Source organism: Castor canadensis, chromosome 13 (assembly GCF_047511655.1).
Source record: "Castor canadensis chromosome 13, mCasCan1.hap1v2, whole genome shotgun sequence".
NCBI classification, from domain to species: Eukaryota; Metazoa; Chordata; class Mammalia; order Rodentia; family Castoridae; genus Castor; species Castor canadensis.
The window spans coordinates 13,783,356-13,800,169 of NC_133398.1; the positions used below are offsets into that span (position 1 = coordinate 13,783,356).

At 51.4% G+C, this 16,814-nt stretch overlaps 1 protein-coding gene and 1 long non-coding RNA gene across 7 annotated transcripts in view; one reads left to right on the plus strand and one right to left on the minus strand.

The window, feature by feature from the left end:
• Positions 1-16,814, minus strand: part of Dab2ip (DAB2 interacting protein) — a 184,863-nt gene that overhangs the window by 150,463 nt on the left and 17,586 nt on the right. The window contains exon 1 of one of the 5 annotated variants that reach the window (XM_074051092.1): positions 11,173-11,323. The exons of 1 other annotated variant lie outside the window; for it this stretch is intronic. Coding sequence is in view for 1 of the 4 variants with exons in the window: in XM_074051084.1 (XP_073907185.1) it covers positions 11,173-11,275 (103 nt within the window). In the remaining 3 variants the exon portion in view is untranslated. Of the gene's footprint in view, positions 1-9,993; positions 10,221-11,172; positions 11,324-16,814 lie in introns of those variants that run through there. 3 more of the 5 variants (XM_074051084.1, XM_074051093.1, XM_074051087.1) reach the window with 3 other exon arrangements.
• LOC141415374 (uncharacterized) overlaps positions 8,276-16,814 on the plus strand; it is a 29,295-nt gene continuing 20,756 nt past the window's right edge. For both annotated transcript variants that reach the window (XR_012440327.1, XR_012440328.1), the window contains exons 1-2: positions 8,276-8,359; positions 10,934-11,002. This is a non-coding gene — a long non-coding RNA (uncharacterized lncRNA). The remainder of the gene's footprint in view (positions 8,360-10,933; positions 11,003-16,814) is intronic.

Here is a 16,814-nt window from a genome sequence, read left to right on the forward strand (position 1 = left end):
TCTATATATTTAAAGAGTCTTTGCGGCCATCCATCTGTGAGCGGGCAAGATGGGGCCCAAGTAAGAAGGTGGTGCTGAAACAGACATGTTGCCAAACCCATCACACCGCCAGCAAGACTGATGTTTCAAGCACGTGGCTGCTGCTTGATTTATGGGGTGTGTGGAGCTGTTCCAGGAGGCAATGGGCCTCTCAGGGAAGGAAGGCGCCATCTCATCAGCAGATATGTCAGTAATCATCTCAATCACAGTGAAGAGGGCAGCGGGCTCCTTCCTGCCCTTGTACTGGAAAGGAAGTGAAATTGTGTGCCTTAATTCAATTATGCAATTAACTAGACAATGTGGAGAGAAATTCCAGCAAGGATATAAATACTTAAAATCCCTCGCTAGTGGGTGAAGAGGATGTCAACAACAAACAGGAACTCGGGTGGTGGGGGGGGAGGCAGGGGTAGTGAGGTGTGTCCCTGCCAGGGCGGTTTCTAATTACCCCCGTGCCAGCTCTGTGATAAGCACTTTGCAAGCATTGCCTCACTTAAGTCTCAAAACACCCCGGTGACGTAGGTAGCACGATTATCCCCATTTGATGGAAACTCAGGCCAGTGAATTGACCTGCCTGAAGGCACACGATGGGAATGACAAACCCACGTCTTCTTCCCCCATGTTCCTCTCTCCACCCCAGAGTCAGCTTAAGATAAAAGGGACTCAAGCAATGTCTAGAGCAACTGGGGAAGGAGGCAGGATGGCATCTCCACGCCTCCCCAAGGGTCTTGCCTGCCAGGCCTGGGGATCTTGGCAGACCCAGCTACAACGGCAGTAGTGAGGAACCCAGCGATTTTGCAATCCCGTTGGTAGCAACCTGGGCAGCTGTCCTAGGGCCACATCCTCTGGGAAGCCCCCTTGACCTGCACCCCCACAGACCCTTGCTGTCTACACCTACACACAGCCTCTCCAAAGACTACACAAGCTCTTTCTGTAAGAGCTGACCTTCCCAGTGGATGCTGAGGAGGGAAAAGGGGAGGAGGAGCAGAACTTCCGCCTCCACCAGCCCACCAGCAGGATGGCTTCAACACATACTCAGAGCAACAAACCTTTAGGGGAAGGAGGTCAGACCGGATGCAGGCAAGAGAAAAACTTCAAGCCTTAAAGAAACTTTGTCTCTATTAACCTCTTTGCCTGCTCATCAAAGTCACGCCCCTAAAATCCCATATCCGGACACCTTCTTATTTGGCAGTTTTGAGTCCTTGGGTTGCTTTACAAGAAAAGGAAGTGAATAATTAGTGCAGCCTGTCTAACTTAGACCTTCCCCTACCCAGAACTGCCTTCACCTTAGGCAGCAAGTTCTAGAAAGGGGCTTAGTATCCCAAGACCACTATCAAGTGGTCTTCTTAAAGGCCCTTGGTTATAATAATGCAAATAATAAGTAATAACAAAAACACTCATGGTCACAATGTGCAGATCTGCACTGTGTCCACCCTTCTTCAGAGGAGGAGCAGGTATTCTTATCCCCCATTTATAAATGAGAACAAGGAGGCTCAGAAGTGAGGCAATTTTGTCCGAGGTCAGTCAGCTGGTAGGTGCAGCAGCCAGGTTTGTCAGATGGAGCACAGCTTCCCCTTCCCCACCCCCACCAGCCTCTCTGCTCTGCCAGGCTCCTCTGCTACTTGGCTCTCCCCCTCCTCCACTCCAAGCCCAGAAGTCAGTGGCCATCAACAGACCCCTGTTCCAAACCTGAATCATCACCTTACTGGTCACTCCACTCAAAGTGAATGGCCTTGGTGACTCCTTGAAGGCACCTGCTGTTGGAGGGCAGGAAAGACATTAACACCAACATCAAAATAGCCAGGGAGCTACAGGGGATGGAAAGAGATGAACTCAGGACAGACTGGCTGCAGCTGCAAAGTCATACCTTCTAATGTGCACTTTCTCTTACAGAGCCTGGATCCAGCTGTACCTGTCCCCTCCCCCCACTCCTCCTCTCTGTCTGCTCAAGAACAGTACTGGGTGGGGAGATAGAGAAGGATGCTAGTGGATAAACAACCTCTCATTCATCCCTTTCCCACTCTCGCCTGCTTAATCACACTTGGTTTCTCTGTATATATACTTTCACAATCCCTCATGAGGCAGCCAAGAAGCTAGACAGCAGAGATGTGGAGCGCTTGATCCAGCAGACTGTAGAGTCAGAGTCGGGAAGACTAGCACACAAACCCTGGCTCTGCCCCTTCCCAGCTGGTGAGCTGAGGCAAGTCCCACCTTCCCTCTGGACGTCAGAGTCCTCATCTGCAAACTGGAAATGATAAAGGATCCCCCAGGTCTTTTGTGAGAATCAAATGGGCTAATGCTTGGAAAGCCTTAAGAACCTGACCCACAGGAAGCATGAGCTGCTTGTATTTTTATTTCAGCCCAGAGAACTCAGGCACCTTATTCAGACTCACACAGCCAGTATGAGGCACAGCAACACAGACATCAGGTTTCAGCCCTGGTTCAAGCTCTTTCTTGACATAGATCCCCTCTCCTGGGGCTCTGTGAGAGGGGACAGCCCAAGAGTTTATAATGTCCCAGTAGCTTCCCCAGGCCTACAGTTCATGGGCCAAGTACAAAGTCCCAACCAACAGGTTTGTTTTTCTTACACACACACACACACACACACACACACACACACACACACACACACACACATCAATAAGAGGCTCCCAGTGAAAGTTCTGAAACCTTGGCATTGTCCCCCATCCAGAGGTGAGCAGTGATCTCATCCCTGTGACTAAGCCAACGCTGACGCCCAGAGCCCGTGCTGGGAACCCAAACACTTGGCACTGCTGGCTCCCAGCCCCAGAAAGAGCCTGGCTACAAAACCAGGGTTCTCACAGAGCTGGGAATCCCTGGCTCTTGGGCTAAGAAGCAGAGTGGCTCTGTGAAGCGGAGAAGGGGCTAGAGGTCCAGGTTTGAGTCCAGCTCTGCCATGAACTTGTCATGCAGTTGTAGTGAACTCAGGTCCACGGATGTAAAATGGGCGGATTGCACCTGAGTTTTCTAATATTCTGAACAGTTCAGGTCTGGTTTAACCACAGTTCTGCCCCACCAGGACCCTTAGCTCAGCTGGGGAAGCAGCAGAGCTAATAAAAGCCTGGGGTTAGACAGCAAGGAGCACTGACAAGTGCAAAGGAGAGGCCAGTGTTGCTGGGCAGATTGGGACAGGCTGCCTAGAGAAGTGGAGGGTTCCAGGTGGCAGGGAAGGAATGGAAAACGATCCAGGAGTCCAGGAGCTTGTCAGGTAGGGAGCATACACTAGACACACTAGAGCATCTTAGAAGTTCCACAGAACCAGGCAGGAGAGTAGAGCCTCAGCAGAGCTCTAGCTGCCACCTCCTCGCTCTCTTCACTCCTCCCACCATGGGGAAGCCAAACAGAAAGACAATCAAAGTACTTAGTTTAAAAACTAGGAAAAAACAGAGACAGACTTTGCCCCAGAGCTGCCTCCTCTCAGAACCCAAAGACAGCAGAAAACAGGGTCCTCCCTCTAGAAGGAGACGCAGGGATGTGCAGAGTGTCTTCTAAGGGTTTAGAAGAGACTGCTCTACCAAACATCAAACAGTAACACCTGTAATAAAGCCAGGGAGCATATCATTGCACCACACTGTGCTCTGTAATCCTCAGTGGTTCCCTAGTACCCTCACCATCATGTTCAAATCCTTATTGCAGCATATGAGGTCCTCTATTTTGGGTCCCAGTGGTACTTTTTGCTGCACTCTCATCACCACCTTCCTATCTCCGCACTCCAGCAGATTACAGCCTCTGACTGCTCCTCAACCCCACCGTGACCCTTTGTCCCAGAGCCTGGATTCATCCTTGGTCTTCTTGTCATCCTTGCTGCTTTGCCACCTGTATTGTTTCAATAGACTCCATTCTCTCCTGCAGCCTGCTGGCTCAAACTGGGCTCCTCATAAGAGTAAAGATCACAGATTCACGGGTAGGGGCATAGACCTAGGTTCTGCCCCTAAATCTGGGGTGCAGTCTCCAGAAAGGAGTTGGGGACATACCTCCATGGGCTCATTTAGAAAGCGGCAGTCCACCTGTGTCAACAGCAGCCGAGCCACTTATATGAGATAACGGAGGACTCTGCACAACGTCAAGTGTGACAAAAACCCAAGGGATTATGAAGTCTATTTTTAACTCCCATATCCTGGCCGAAAACAAATCCCTCACACACCCTGCAGATCCCTATCAGGGGCTGACAGGGCCTTTTGGGAATTCTCTCCTCCTGGAAGTAGCACCAGCTTTGATGGCAGTCCCTTTGCCGGGAAAGGCCCTGAGGTCCCTGCTCGGGTCTGGGCCAGCTTCCATTATGTCTGGTTGGGTCCTCACTACCCCCAGCCATTTCCTAGTAGACTCAGTTGTCACATTTTTTCTAGCCCATGACAGCCAGACAGGGTCACAATAGATGCTGAGAAGGTCACTCATTCCTTTCTTATTCATTTACTTCCTGTCCCCACTCTGAGCTCTTCCCTGACAAGGTGGGTCCTGTTCTGATCACCTTGGGTCAGCCATGAGGCACCTGTGCTGCTAGGATACTTGGTTTAGGAGGCAGCAGGGGTAAAGACAGGTAAGCTGACAAAACAACCATGAGGACATGTTCAGTGACAAAGCAAGGATGGCAGGGCTTAGGGCTTCGAGGGCCCCATAGAGGCAAGAGACTTGGGGTGCGTGTGAACATAAAGCCAAGTCATCATCAATCTCTCTCCTGTCTCTCCAGGATCCCCAAGATCCTTCAAAACTTAGTCCAAGATGGGTTTTAATAAGTACCAGTCACTACGACCTACAAGGAGATGAGAGCGTTGTACCTTAGGACAGAGGTACTTATCTGGTCATCTGGCCTATCTGTGTAGGTGTTAGCTGAATTTTATTTATTTATTTATTTATTTATTTATTTATTTTGGTGCTGAGCACCAGGAATGCCAGGCAAGTGCTCTACCACTGAACCACACCCCCAGTCCTAAATTCGCATAGACGTTAACCCTTCTCCCTGGTCCCACCTCCCCCCACGTCAGCCATCTGAGTTGGCTCTCATCAACTAGCCAGGAAAATGCCCCCAACACAAAAGTCTCCAAGGAAAAAGCCTCCCAGTGACTGGGAGCCACCATGGACAGCCTCCTCTGGCTGGCGCTCCACCAGGAGTGCTGGAGCCCAAGCAAGGGAAGCTAGAGGACTTGTGCACTACCTCTCTCTGCCTGTCTGAACCTACCCAAGTGACCCCTCTCCCAAAGCCTTGGTTTCCTCAACAGAAAGTTGCAGGGAGACTGAGAGGGGGGCTGGGCAAAATAGGCCACTCTGAGTGAAAGCACTTTACAAACATGGAGTTTCAAATACTGCTTTGTGGCTTTCCCATACCTGCTTCTAGGCCTGTGCATCTTTGATGCCACAAAGCCAGAGAGACTTTATCAAAATTAGATCAGGACTGGGGTGTAGCTCAGGAGTGGAGTACTCACCTAGATAGCACGCACAGGGTCTGGAATTGATACCCAGCAAGACCCAAAACCAAACAACAGCAATCAAGAATAACCCAAGGGAAGGAGTGGTGTCTCTCCATAAACCCAACGCCATCCCTGTCTGTGCCTCAGCAGGAAGCAACCCTGCCCAGAGCACAGACACAGAGGCCCCGCCTGGCTGTTGGGGAGTGGGGTGCAAGGCAAACACTGAGACAAAACATTAGTTACAACCCAACCCAAAGCCAATCCCACACTGCAAAGCTAGATGAGTGCTCACTGCACCAAGGAAGGTCCTGGCTGGGCCCAGGTGTGTGGGCCCAGTGTGTGGGCTGTGCGTACTGAGATGAGAAGCACTGCCAGGTCTGTGACCTCCACAAGTTCAGGACGCATCGTGTGAGACAGGTAAACCCACAATAAGCAAAAAACAAGGTGGTGAAAAAGAGCGGCAAGCTAGCACTGAGCACTCCAAATGGACCAAATGGAGGTGACATTCATGCTGGGCAGTGGAACAGTGGCAGAGACCAGGAAGCAGGAAGCTTAAGAGCGGAGAGACAAGGGGTAGGAGGAAAGCAGGAGCCAGGCACAGGACCTTGTTTGCTGAGGCAGGGGTCATGGGCTTGATGCTATGGGTAGGGGACAGGAAGCCACTCTGAGAGAGGGAAGAAGACCCATGATGGACCTGGAGGGCATCAGATGGGAGTCAGGGAAGGCTGAGGAGGCCCAGGGGTGAGACATGTAGAGACTAGGGAGGGAGAAAAATGGCTTTACACTTTATCCCTGGCCTCTTGGCCTAGGTTACCAGCTAGGTTGGTCCCCCAAGCCGCAAGCTCTCCTTGGCTCCTATTTAGGACCCCCAGGCACTCTCACTATCACCCTCTTGCAGTGTTCATAGTGCAAAAGTCTGTTTTCATTCTGAGAAGAGTGACTTCACCAGCCTGCACTTCCCCTGCTACCTAACCTCTTCCCCAAGGTCTCCCATGTTCCCCCATCTTGGAGGACTTCATGCCTAAAGGACACTTTTGGCTGGTTTCATACCAATCTCCAGCACAGCACCCTGCTCTGCCACCTAACCCCTCACCCATGCTCTGGGTCCATCATGGACATCCCATCCCCAGAAATGCAGCATGACCTGGGAAGGTCAAAGATGAAAAGAGCCTCAGAGGTCTAGCTGAACAGCTCCACATCTACCTTCTTTGTAGCCAAGGACCCTAAACTTTTAAGAGATGACAGGCTCTGCCCAGCATCACCCCGCCACATCTCAGCCCAGGTCCTCCAGTTTCCAGGCAAGAACACTGGCACCAAAGCCAGCACTAGGTGGACAGAAAAACAACGAGGTATAGGATACAATGCAAAGTATGCCTGTGCATACTATCAGGGGACTAGGGTTCAAGTCCCAATTCTGTCACCTTCTTCCTACCCCACATGCACATTAGGGCTTTGAACATGTCACTGCAGCTTCCTGGACTCCAATGAACTGTTCCATAAAATGGGTGTTTAAAATTCTGTGCCTTCAGCAGGATCAAAGAAAATAAAGGCAGAACGCGCTCTCTATGTGCAGCAGAGCTTGGACGCCAAATGTGACATTTCTGAGGTCTATGCCAGTAAGTCCTTCCCCCGACCCTACCCCCAGCCCTCCAATCTAGCCCAGCCCAGTCCATTCCTGTGGCCTCAGGGGAGACATTTTTCCAGAACAAGTCTCCAGGGGAATAGATGGATTTCTAGACATGAATTTAAGACACGAATGTGCACAACAAACACACCCCCACTCCCACCCCCAGGAGAGTCAGGCCAAGCACCTTCCAGCTGGAAAGGTTGGAGGCCTCCAGGGTAGGATGGTGGAGGAAGGTATGTATGAAGAGAGGTCATCCCCACCTCTCCAGGGTCCCCACTATTCTAGCCAAGAAACCTGAGCACAAAGGCCTTATCCAAAGTGCATTGATCCTTCTAGAAATTAGAGGCCAGGAGACTTTGGGGGGCAGCAGGCTTGCCTCTATCACACACTTCATCAGGTTCCTCTGTCCCCCAGAGCCTCCCCTATGACCTTTGACATGGGGGAGGGCAGTGTAACCTGGTCACAGGCAGCAATCATCCCACCTGTGAGTACACAACTGTGCCTGTTTTATAGTTGGGAGGAAGCCAGGAAGAAAAGGCAACTAGCTCAAAAGAGTGAGGCCAAAATTTGAATTCAGACCTCTTGGGACTCATACCCTGTTTTTCTTCCTAAGAGTACCTTAGGGCTACAGTTCCAACCATGCCATGCAGGAGAACGGCCTGAAGATTTTTTTAAGTATAGATCTCTAGGTCTGGAGTAGAGATGAGGAACTTACATTTTAACAAGTGCCTAGGTGCTTGTGATAAAAGCATCCCAGGACATACCACAGGCCCAGCTGGGTTTACAGTGAGGCCCACCCCCTTACTGGTTGTAGGACCTTGGATAAGTCTCTTACTCTCTTTAAGCCTCTTTCTATCCTTCCTTCCTTTTATCCTTTCCTCCTTCCTACCTTCCTTCCTTCTTCTTCTTTTTTGTGAACTTCCAGCAGTAAGCTCTCTACTACTTGAGTCACACCCCCCAGTTCTTAAACTTGCTTTTTTATGTGCAAGGAAATACTTGTTAAACCCCCAGCACAAGGCCTGGCACAAAATAAACTCAATAAATGATCCTGTGATCACTGCCAAATGCAGTTCCAATGTGCTAAATGCCTAAGGGAAGGAACAGAATGTCAGGCACCAGGGGACCACGTGAATACTTGAGCCAGTAAGAGCTGCCCGAAGGGTTGTGCTAGAATCGGTGGGTAGAAGTCACAGGGACACAGGTTTCAGCTTAAAACAGGAGGAATTTTATTAACAGACTGGAGATGCCCAATCATGAAACCACCTGCCCGGTGAGCTCACTGTCACTAGATTCTCGGGGAGACGCAGCCCCAGGGAAGGAAGAATAGAAGGGGATGGGCGCTATAAGATTTGGAAGGTGGCTTTGGATTGGGTTCTGTGGGTCAGCTTCTCTCCCATCATGCTGCTTAATTGGTTCCTTTTCGCCTCCTTGATACTTACATTATATCACTCCAGGTCTCTAAAGAGGGCAGGGAAAGGCCTTACACTTTCTGAACCAAGAATAAGTGGGAGCATCTTAATCCCAGGCCTACAACCCCACTGAAACCATATGCCCCATGGGTGTGTGCATCTGTGCTCTCTCCTCAAAGAGGCTGGTTAAGAGGGGCTGGTCTCAACCCATTTTTGACAGGAGAGAAACTGAGGTACAGGGGTGCTGAGTTTCTGAAACAGCAAGAAGGCTCAAGCTCCAGGATGCAGACTAGCTGTTCAAGGCTGTTGCTGTCCTATGAACCAAGGTGCCTTTTACAACTTACCTCACAAAAGCCTTACTAAATCTCCCTGGGATAAGACTTTTGAGCTCAGAGAAGTTAGGAAGACTGTCCCAGGACACATAGCTAGAGAGCACAGGGGACTGAGTTTCAAACGTAGATTCTGTAGGTTTGATTTTTAACTCTCAGGCATATGGTCTTAGGTCAAGAAAAAAGAAAGAAGGGCCGGGCTCCAGTGACTCACTCCTGTAATCCTAGCTACTCAGGAGGCAGAGATCAGGAGGACAGAGGTTCAAAGCCAGCCCAGGCAAATAGTATCTCAAAAAAAAAAAAAATCTATCACAAAAAAGGGCTGGTGGAGTGGCTCAAGGTGTAGACCTGGAGTTCAAGCTCCAGTACCACATTAAAAAAAAAAAAAGGAATTAACATTGAGGGACAATATTGCTAAAGATTATGATCTTACTGGTGATGAGTTACATACTTGTCCACCTATAATTAAAATTAAGGTAGAATTTCCCCCCACTTAAATAGCAGAAGGGGCCAGGGGACAGCCTAGCACACAGCCCAGATAGCTCAAAGGAGTAGAAACCAGAAAACCCTGCAATCATGCCCACCAGGCTGGGATCTGGAAGCTAAGTGGTTGCAGTCAAGATCCCCACTCTGTGTTCTTTTGGAGGGTGCGGTTCCAAGCAGGCCAGGAAAGGGAAAGGGGGAAAAAACCTCATCTCAACCACTTGCTTCCCTAGTAATTGGGGGTACCTCAGCAGAGAGGGTTGGGGGCTCCATCACCAACCCTGGGGGAAGAGAGGATGAGTCTGCGGTTTTGGGAACTCACTGGAAGCGTTGGGGGTTGGTAGGTTGGTGAACCCCCACTCCCCAATCCCCCACTCCTCCATATCAACTCCCCCGCAGGGAGCGAGCCCCGCTAGAGGTTCCTTCCTGGTGACTCCCTGCAGGCAACTCTGGCCTGCAGGTTAGGGACAGAGGCAGAACCACGAGAAAAGTTTAAAGGGTCAGCGCTTGGTACAGAGGTCCTCGCCGGACGGCGGACTTTAAATGGAAGAAGGGTAAATAAAGGAGAGACGAGGCCCACTCCGCAGTCCTGTGCCCAAACACCTCACCTCTGAGCCTCGGATCCCTGCAATCCTCCAGGGCCCCCCTCCCCCTCAGCCTGACCAGCCACCTCCAGCTTTTACCTCTATGCGCCGGCCTGGCCGCGGGGCGCTGCCATCCCAAAGGCGCGGGAGCCAGAGCGGCCCAGGGCCAGGGTCACGAAGTCGCCGGATTTCGGGGTCACGGGCTCCCAAGGTGGCAGCAGGAAAGTTTGGGTCGCGCCCGCTGAGCTGAGTGCAGCTGGCCGGGCAGGAGCGCGCTCCGGCGGGCTCCGCGCCTCCCCCGGTGCCGCCGCTCCGCGGCTCGGCGGCTCCCCGGCTCCCCGGCCACTCGGCCAGCCCAGCCCTGCCAATCGCAGGCCCCGCCGCCCGCAGCTCCGCCCGCCGGCCCCGGCCCCGGCCCCGGCCCGAGCGGGGGCGGGAGGGGAGGGGCGGGGGCGCACCTGTTTGGTCAATCGACCCCATCTCCACCACCCGCCCGGCCGGACTGAGCAGGGCTGACCCCTCGGCTCCCAGAGCACGCCCCCGCCCGGGTTTGGCTCAGGAACTAGGCCGGGCCACACGTCCCCTCCGCACCCCGACCTGGGTGTCAGCCAGCCCGCGAGGTCCTTCCCCCCGCCCAGAAGTTCAAAGATAAAATCCCGGCTTTAGCTGTGGGGTTCTGGAGATAAGGGACGAGCGGTGGCAGAAGTTTGCTTTCCTCACTCTTCTTTCACCCTACATGTCCCCTCCCGCAAGGACTTTCCTGAGTCCGCTGACCCCTTAAACTTTCCAGTGCGTATTGCTTCTTCGGTCTCCGACCTCAGCGCGGAGGATTAATGCGGGCGCCAGACCTGGGAGGAGGACCGTGCAAAGGCTGTCGCTGGAAAGGCACTTTAGGACCCCCACCAACATAACCCTGAGGACCCCAGCTATCTCTGGCGGACTTCGCGCATGCTTCCGATCCGCTTCAGCGGGTCCTCCGACTTCTCTTAGAGACACACCAAGTATTACAGTGTCACAATTTTATTGTCCCATTTTCTAGATAGGCACACTGAGGCCAGGAGGGGGCGAGCGCTTTTCGGACCTGGTTGGCGGGACCTTTACAAACAAGGTGAGTTTGCAGAGTTTGCCTGGTTCCCTTTCTCGACGACCCTGAGCGGACAGGAGCCTGGCGTCGCCCCACCTCGCTCCCTGGCTGCGATCTGGGGGGTCGGGGAAGAGGATGAGGCCTCTCGCAGTGCGCGTGGTGCGCGGGCACGGCCGCCGCACGCCCGACCTTACCTCGGCAGCAGAGCGGGTCCTCGCAGAGCGCGCCGGCGGGAGGCCCCAGCAGGGGCAGGGAGGCCCAGGCCAGGGCGCGGGAGGCCGCGCCGCCGCCTCCCATCGCGGCCGGCCTCGATCGCGCCTCTGTCCCGGGGCCTTCCACCCTCCGCGGCACCTGCGGGGCCAGCGCTGTGCCCGCGACCCCGGCCTCGGGGGTCGATCCCGGGCCAGGCCCGGGATGGGCGGCGGCGTGCAGGGCTCCTTGCGATCCTTGGGCCGTCCAGGCTCGGACTTCCCACGGCGGCGGCCCGGGCTCGAGCGGACGCAGGTCGCCCTGGGCTGGGCTCTATTTTTAGCGAGAGCTGCTCACCCAGTCCGACAGACAGAACCAGTTAATACGGCCACTCGGGAAGGGCCTGCCCGGGGAGCTCCCCGGAAAGGGGAAAGGCAGCCGCAGCTCTGGTGAAAGCTGATCCTTCGCATTCCTGCCTCGCGAGGCGGGAGGGCGGGAGGACGGGAGGACGGGAGGACGCCTCTAATTCCAGGGGGAAGCTGGCGTCCTCAGAAGGCAGCGCCTGGGCCCAAGTGCACGCCCGGGATGGCTCTTTACATTGGCTCTGAAACCTGGCCCCACTTCCTCTCCTGACCTCAAGGCTTCAGACGAAGTCCTAACATGCCTACCTACAGTCTCCCTTCTTGCTGGTCTCTAACACTGTGAGGGCCCCTCCCAATGGGATCTGAGCCCAGCATGGGACAGAGCTGGCACACAGCCATCATCTGCTTGTTGAACGAAGGAGTGAACAAGACACACATGCGGACAGTAGAAGTCTTTAGGACCTGGGCTATATGGGGTGGGTGGACCCCTTGAAATCTGAAGGAACCCTAGATACAACATGTCTGGCTGTGTTACTTGGCAAGCCATCTTACTTCTGTGCCTGTTTCCTCTTCTACAAAGGGGGTTTTAGGATCCCAAGGGAGAGTATTCCAGAAACCGTTTTTTAAACAGAAGCATTACATAGGATGTTCATGAAATGAATGAAGATGTAAAGAAGAATAAGATATGCGTCTGCTCTCAGGAAGCCCCCAGCTCTTTTAATTTGAGGACTTAATTTTTAAGTCTAAAAAAGTACTAGACCATGTGGCATTGGAGTTAGGGTAGCTATATGAAGCAGTAGACTAGGACAGAGGCTGCAAAAATAGAGCTACACATGTATGGAAACAGTATTTGGCAGAGGTGGCACTGCAGGTCATTGTGGACTCTTCTATATATGGTGCTGGAGCAATTGGATGGCCACCTTAAAGAAAATGAGATAGAATCCCTACCTCACACCACACATAAAAGATCAACTTCAGGTGTACTGAAAAACGGGAAAGAAACCCATAAAAGTCTTTTCATGTTTCAACAGGAAGATGGATACATTTAATTAAAAGATGAAAAAAATGTTTGTCAAGGCAGGTGCTGGTGGCTGCCATCTGTAATCCTAGCTATCAGAGATCAGGAAGATCAAAGTTCAAGTGCCATTTCACACCTATTAGACTAGCCCCAAAACAAAGAAGTGGCACAGCAGGCCTATGGAGCTTGGAGAGCTCTCATACTCTGGAAGCAGGGGGGGGAAATGGGTACCCCACTCTGGAATGCAACTTGGCAGCACTGAAAAATGTTGAGGACTTGGGCTGGTGCAGTGGTTCAAGTGGTATCTGCCTGCCTAGCAAGTGTGAGGGTCTGAGTTCAAATTCCAGGACCTGGTGGGGGGGAGGAGTGAAGCTGCACGTATCTAGTGAGCCATACTTTACTTTGGGACAAACCTCGAGAACTTCCTGCTCATTGCAACATTTTCTGTTGTAAAGAAGCAGCTGAAACAGCCCCAGTGTCTGTCAGAAGAAGGATACATAAACAGACTGTGGAATGGTTAGAGAAATTCTTCTACTCAGTGAAATAAATTCCCTACAAATCTCCAACGAAGAAGCAAGTTGCAGAAAACCAAATTGTATGATCTCATTCATTCTGATTTGGGATTTTTTTTGGATTTGAATTCAGGACCTTATGCTTGTTAGGCAAGTGCTGTACTACTTGAGCCATTATTCTGATTTTTAAACATCCAAAACAAATACATATATTGCATAGGAATGCACAGATGTAAAAGTATAAAGACATTCAGAGATGTGATAGATATGCCATTCGGGGCTGGGGATGAGGCTCAGTGGTAGAGAATTTTCCTAGCATGTGTGAGGCCCTGGGCTCGATTCCTACCATTGCAAAAAAAAAAAAAAGAAAAAAAATTGTGTGCATGTGTGTGTCTGTGTCTGTGTAGGAGCACATTCCTATAATCTTAGCACTTGGGAGGTAGGGGTGGGAAGATTGGGAGGTTTCTTTTGTTGTTTTGTTTTGTTTGTGGTACTGGGGTTCGAAATCAGGGCCTTGTGCTTGCTGGGCAGATGCTCTAACACTTGAGCCACACCTGAGCTTAAGGACTGGGAGTGTGAAGCCAGCCTGGGCTACATAAATAAACAAACAAACAAACAAACAAACCCCAAACCTTGTGTGGGTGTATGATGCTAGGGATTGAATCCAGGCAAGCACTCTACCACTGAACTACACCCCTAGTCCCCCAAACCTTTTTAGGGCACAGAGCACACATGATATAAAATCCAGTCCTGCTCCAAACTTCAGTTTTCTTTTTTTTACAACACAGTCATCAGGTCTAAGTGCTCGACACAAAGCATGGCTCATGGTGAAGTGCTCAGTAAATCTGAACAGCGGAACAGCTCTCTCCCCAGTCTCCACTGGAGTCCTTGCCACCATAGTCACAGCCAGCTGCTCTCCCACACCCAAGCACCACTGTGCCACCAGGCCTCCAAGCCCCGCAAGCTCTGCCGCGCCCTCATGCTTTGCAGACTCTACTCATCTTGGAAGGCGAACTTCCCTATCTCTACTGGCCATTGCCTGTCTCTCTACCACAGTCCAGCACAGGCACTGCCGCCCATGGAGGGCCTCTGCGAGCTCTTCACCTACTCTTCAGACAGAGTTCCCTGGGCATCTATCCATTCCACTTTCCACATGTTATCACCTGGGGGATTATCGTACCTGCTTGTGGGGTAGTTTCCTGGAGCTCTTCCAGATTATAGCCCCACCACCTGCATGGGGCTTAGATTTAGGAAGGTTTGTTGATTGAATGTAAATTCTGAGTGGATTCAGATACTCAGAAACCAAAAGGGATCCTGACAAACTCTCAAAAGGAAAGCAGCCCCATGACCTGCTAGAGGGACTGCTTAGTCTTCATGGAATGTTCTTGATGGCCACATGAGCTCTGGGGTCAGAAAGAGTGGAGCCACTGGCCAGCTGTGTAACTGAACATGCCGTTACATCTGTCTGAACCTCAGCACCCAGGCGTGCACAACCAGGATGTGACTGGGGTTTGCTATAGGGAGTTATTACAAGGAATTGAATGAGATGGTTCTGTTCTAAGGACAGGTAGCAATTATGTAAACACTGGCCAAGAAGAAGATGTTTGCAGGGAGGGTAGAAGGAACCCAGTTGGGTTACTATGTAAGTGGAAGGCTTATTTAAAAAAAAAAAAAGTATAAGAATGTCACCAGTTCTGAACAAAAGCAACACCTGGAGATTGGTCCAGAAGCCAGCGTTGGGGTGTGGGAGTGGAGGTGGGGTCAGAACATGCTCTGAGTCAGTGTTCCTAGTGTCCTCTGTCCTGTTCTTTGTCCCAGCCTCCTCTTTCCCGGGTGATGGACTGCACAGCATTTCAGTACTGCAGACCCTCCTCTCCGTCTCCCATGGCTGCTCTGGCCCCACCAATCTGTTCTCACACATATCCCAGAGATCCCAATCTGGGCCCATCTTTTCCTTGCCAGCTTCCATCTGTAGGGGTGACAAAGCCTGCGACACCTTCCCCAGGGATGCATCTGAAGTGATTTTCCAAATGCACGTTTGCACTATATATGCAAAGTCCACATATGTCCACTTGTCAGGAGCTTCTATCCAGGCAGCACACAGGATGGGAAATTGCTTATGGTCCAGACTCAAGAAGATGAATTGGCCAGTATTACATGCTGTACATTCAAACAAATGCATGAAGACGACAGGGCTGTATGGCCACGGGAAAAGAACAGCACTGTGCGCTTCAAGGTTTCTGATGAGACTTTCTGAGCAGATGAGCCAATCCTCTTTGATCCAGACCGCATGGGACAATGTAATAGTATCCTGGTGACATGGATATTAACCACTGATGGCCGTTTGTCCCATGCAAATGATCACGCAAAACAAGAATCCCACCCACCTTATGTCTGCCATCTTTCTTACTGGCTCTCAGGAAAGCCACCTTGTGGGTAACACCAAAGGATACTCTTTCATCTCACTCACCTGATCTCTTGGCAATCCCTAACCCCATGGAAACTTCTGCTCCCTTCTGTCTTACCACACTCTCAATTTTCTCCCCCTCACTACCTCATCTTACTCTCCTAGGCTATAAAAATTCAGACTGCCAGAATTGGGCAGTCTGGAGATGCAGACTGTCAGAATTCCCCTTCACCTTGACTTCTCCACAGCAACTTCAACCACGTGGAGTACAGGACTTCAATCACTGTTCTTATGCCCGTGACCCTCCTGTTCATCTCCAGCCCAGTGTGGGCACTGTGGTCCCTTGCCCAGACTTCAGTAAGTTTGGAGTTGCTTCCCTGTGTCTGCCTGCCTCTTTCCTTGTTGGTCCCTGATCATTGGTTCACTTCACATCATTCCCACTCCTGCTGAAAACTTCCAGTGGCTTCTTGTTGCTTTCATGTAGCCCTGGGTCTGGCTCCTCCAGCTTCTTTCCATGCCCTCTTCCTCCCCCTTCTCTACCTTTAGCCACTCCAGGCAACTTCCAGGTCCTCAGATATGCAACACTCTTTCCCATGACATGGCTTTAACACACTAAGTTCCCACTTCAAGAACACTCTTCTCTGTCCCCTCCCCTCTGAGGTCTAGTTAGCTTAATGTCACGTCCTTAGAGCAGTGTACTCTGACTTCTCACACTACACACTTATGTCTCTAGTTGAGTTAGTTTACAGTACTGATCTCAGTTGGTGACTGTATCTTTATTGAAGCTGAATGGATTGCAATTCCAGGGCTAGGCATCCCTGAACACAAGGATCACTGCTGATTCTGCTCATTAGCACACCTCCTCCCACCCCCATGGAAACCCCTGTACATAATGGATATTCGGTGAATGTTTGTCAAATGAATAAGTGAATCCAAGTCTACTTGCACACCTCCCCTGATGAGCTGCTTAATCACTGTTGGACACAGTTACGGTAAATCTCTCCATTTCTGTCCACTGATATGTATAAGCAAGGAGGTTCTAGTACAATCAATTTTTATTTGACATATGAGGAAACGGAGGCTCAGAGACTGTAAGCAACTTGCACAAGTTCACTCTTGTGTAGCGCTTGGACTCAAACCTATGTCTATTTGATTCTAAATCCTGGGCTTTGTAACCATGGTCCCCACCACCCTGTTCATGGAGGGTGGATCCGGTAGTACTGAACAGGAGAATGGCTAGCATTCCCAGGACAGGTCTGCTAGGAGGGGACAGCCTGGTTGGAATCTAACCAGGTCCCATGCTTTGATTCTGCCTCTGCAGGTTCTCACACCCACCTACTGTTTATGG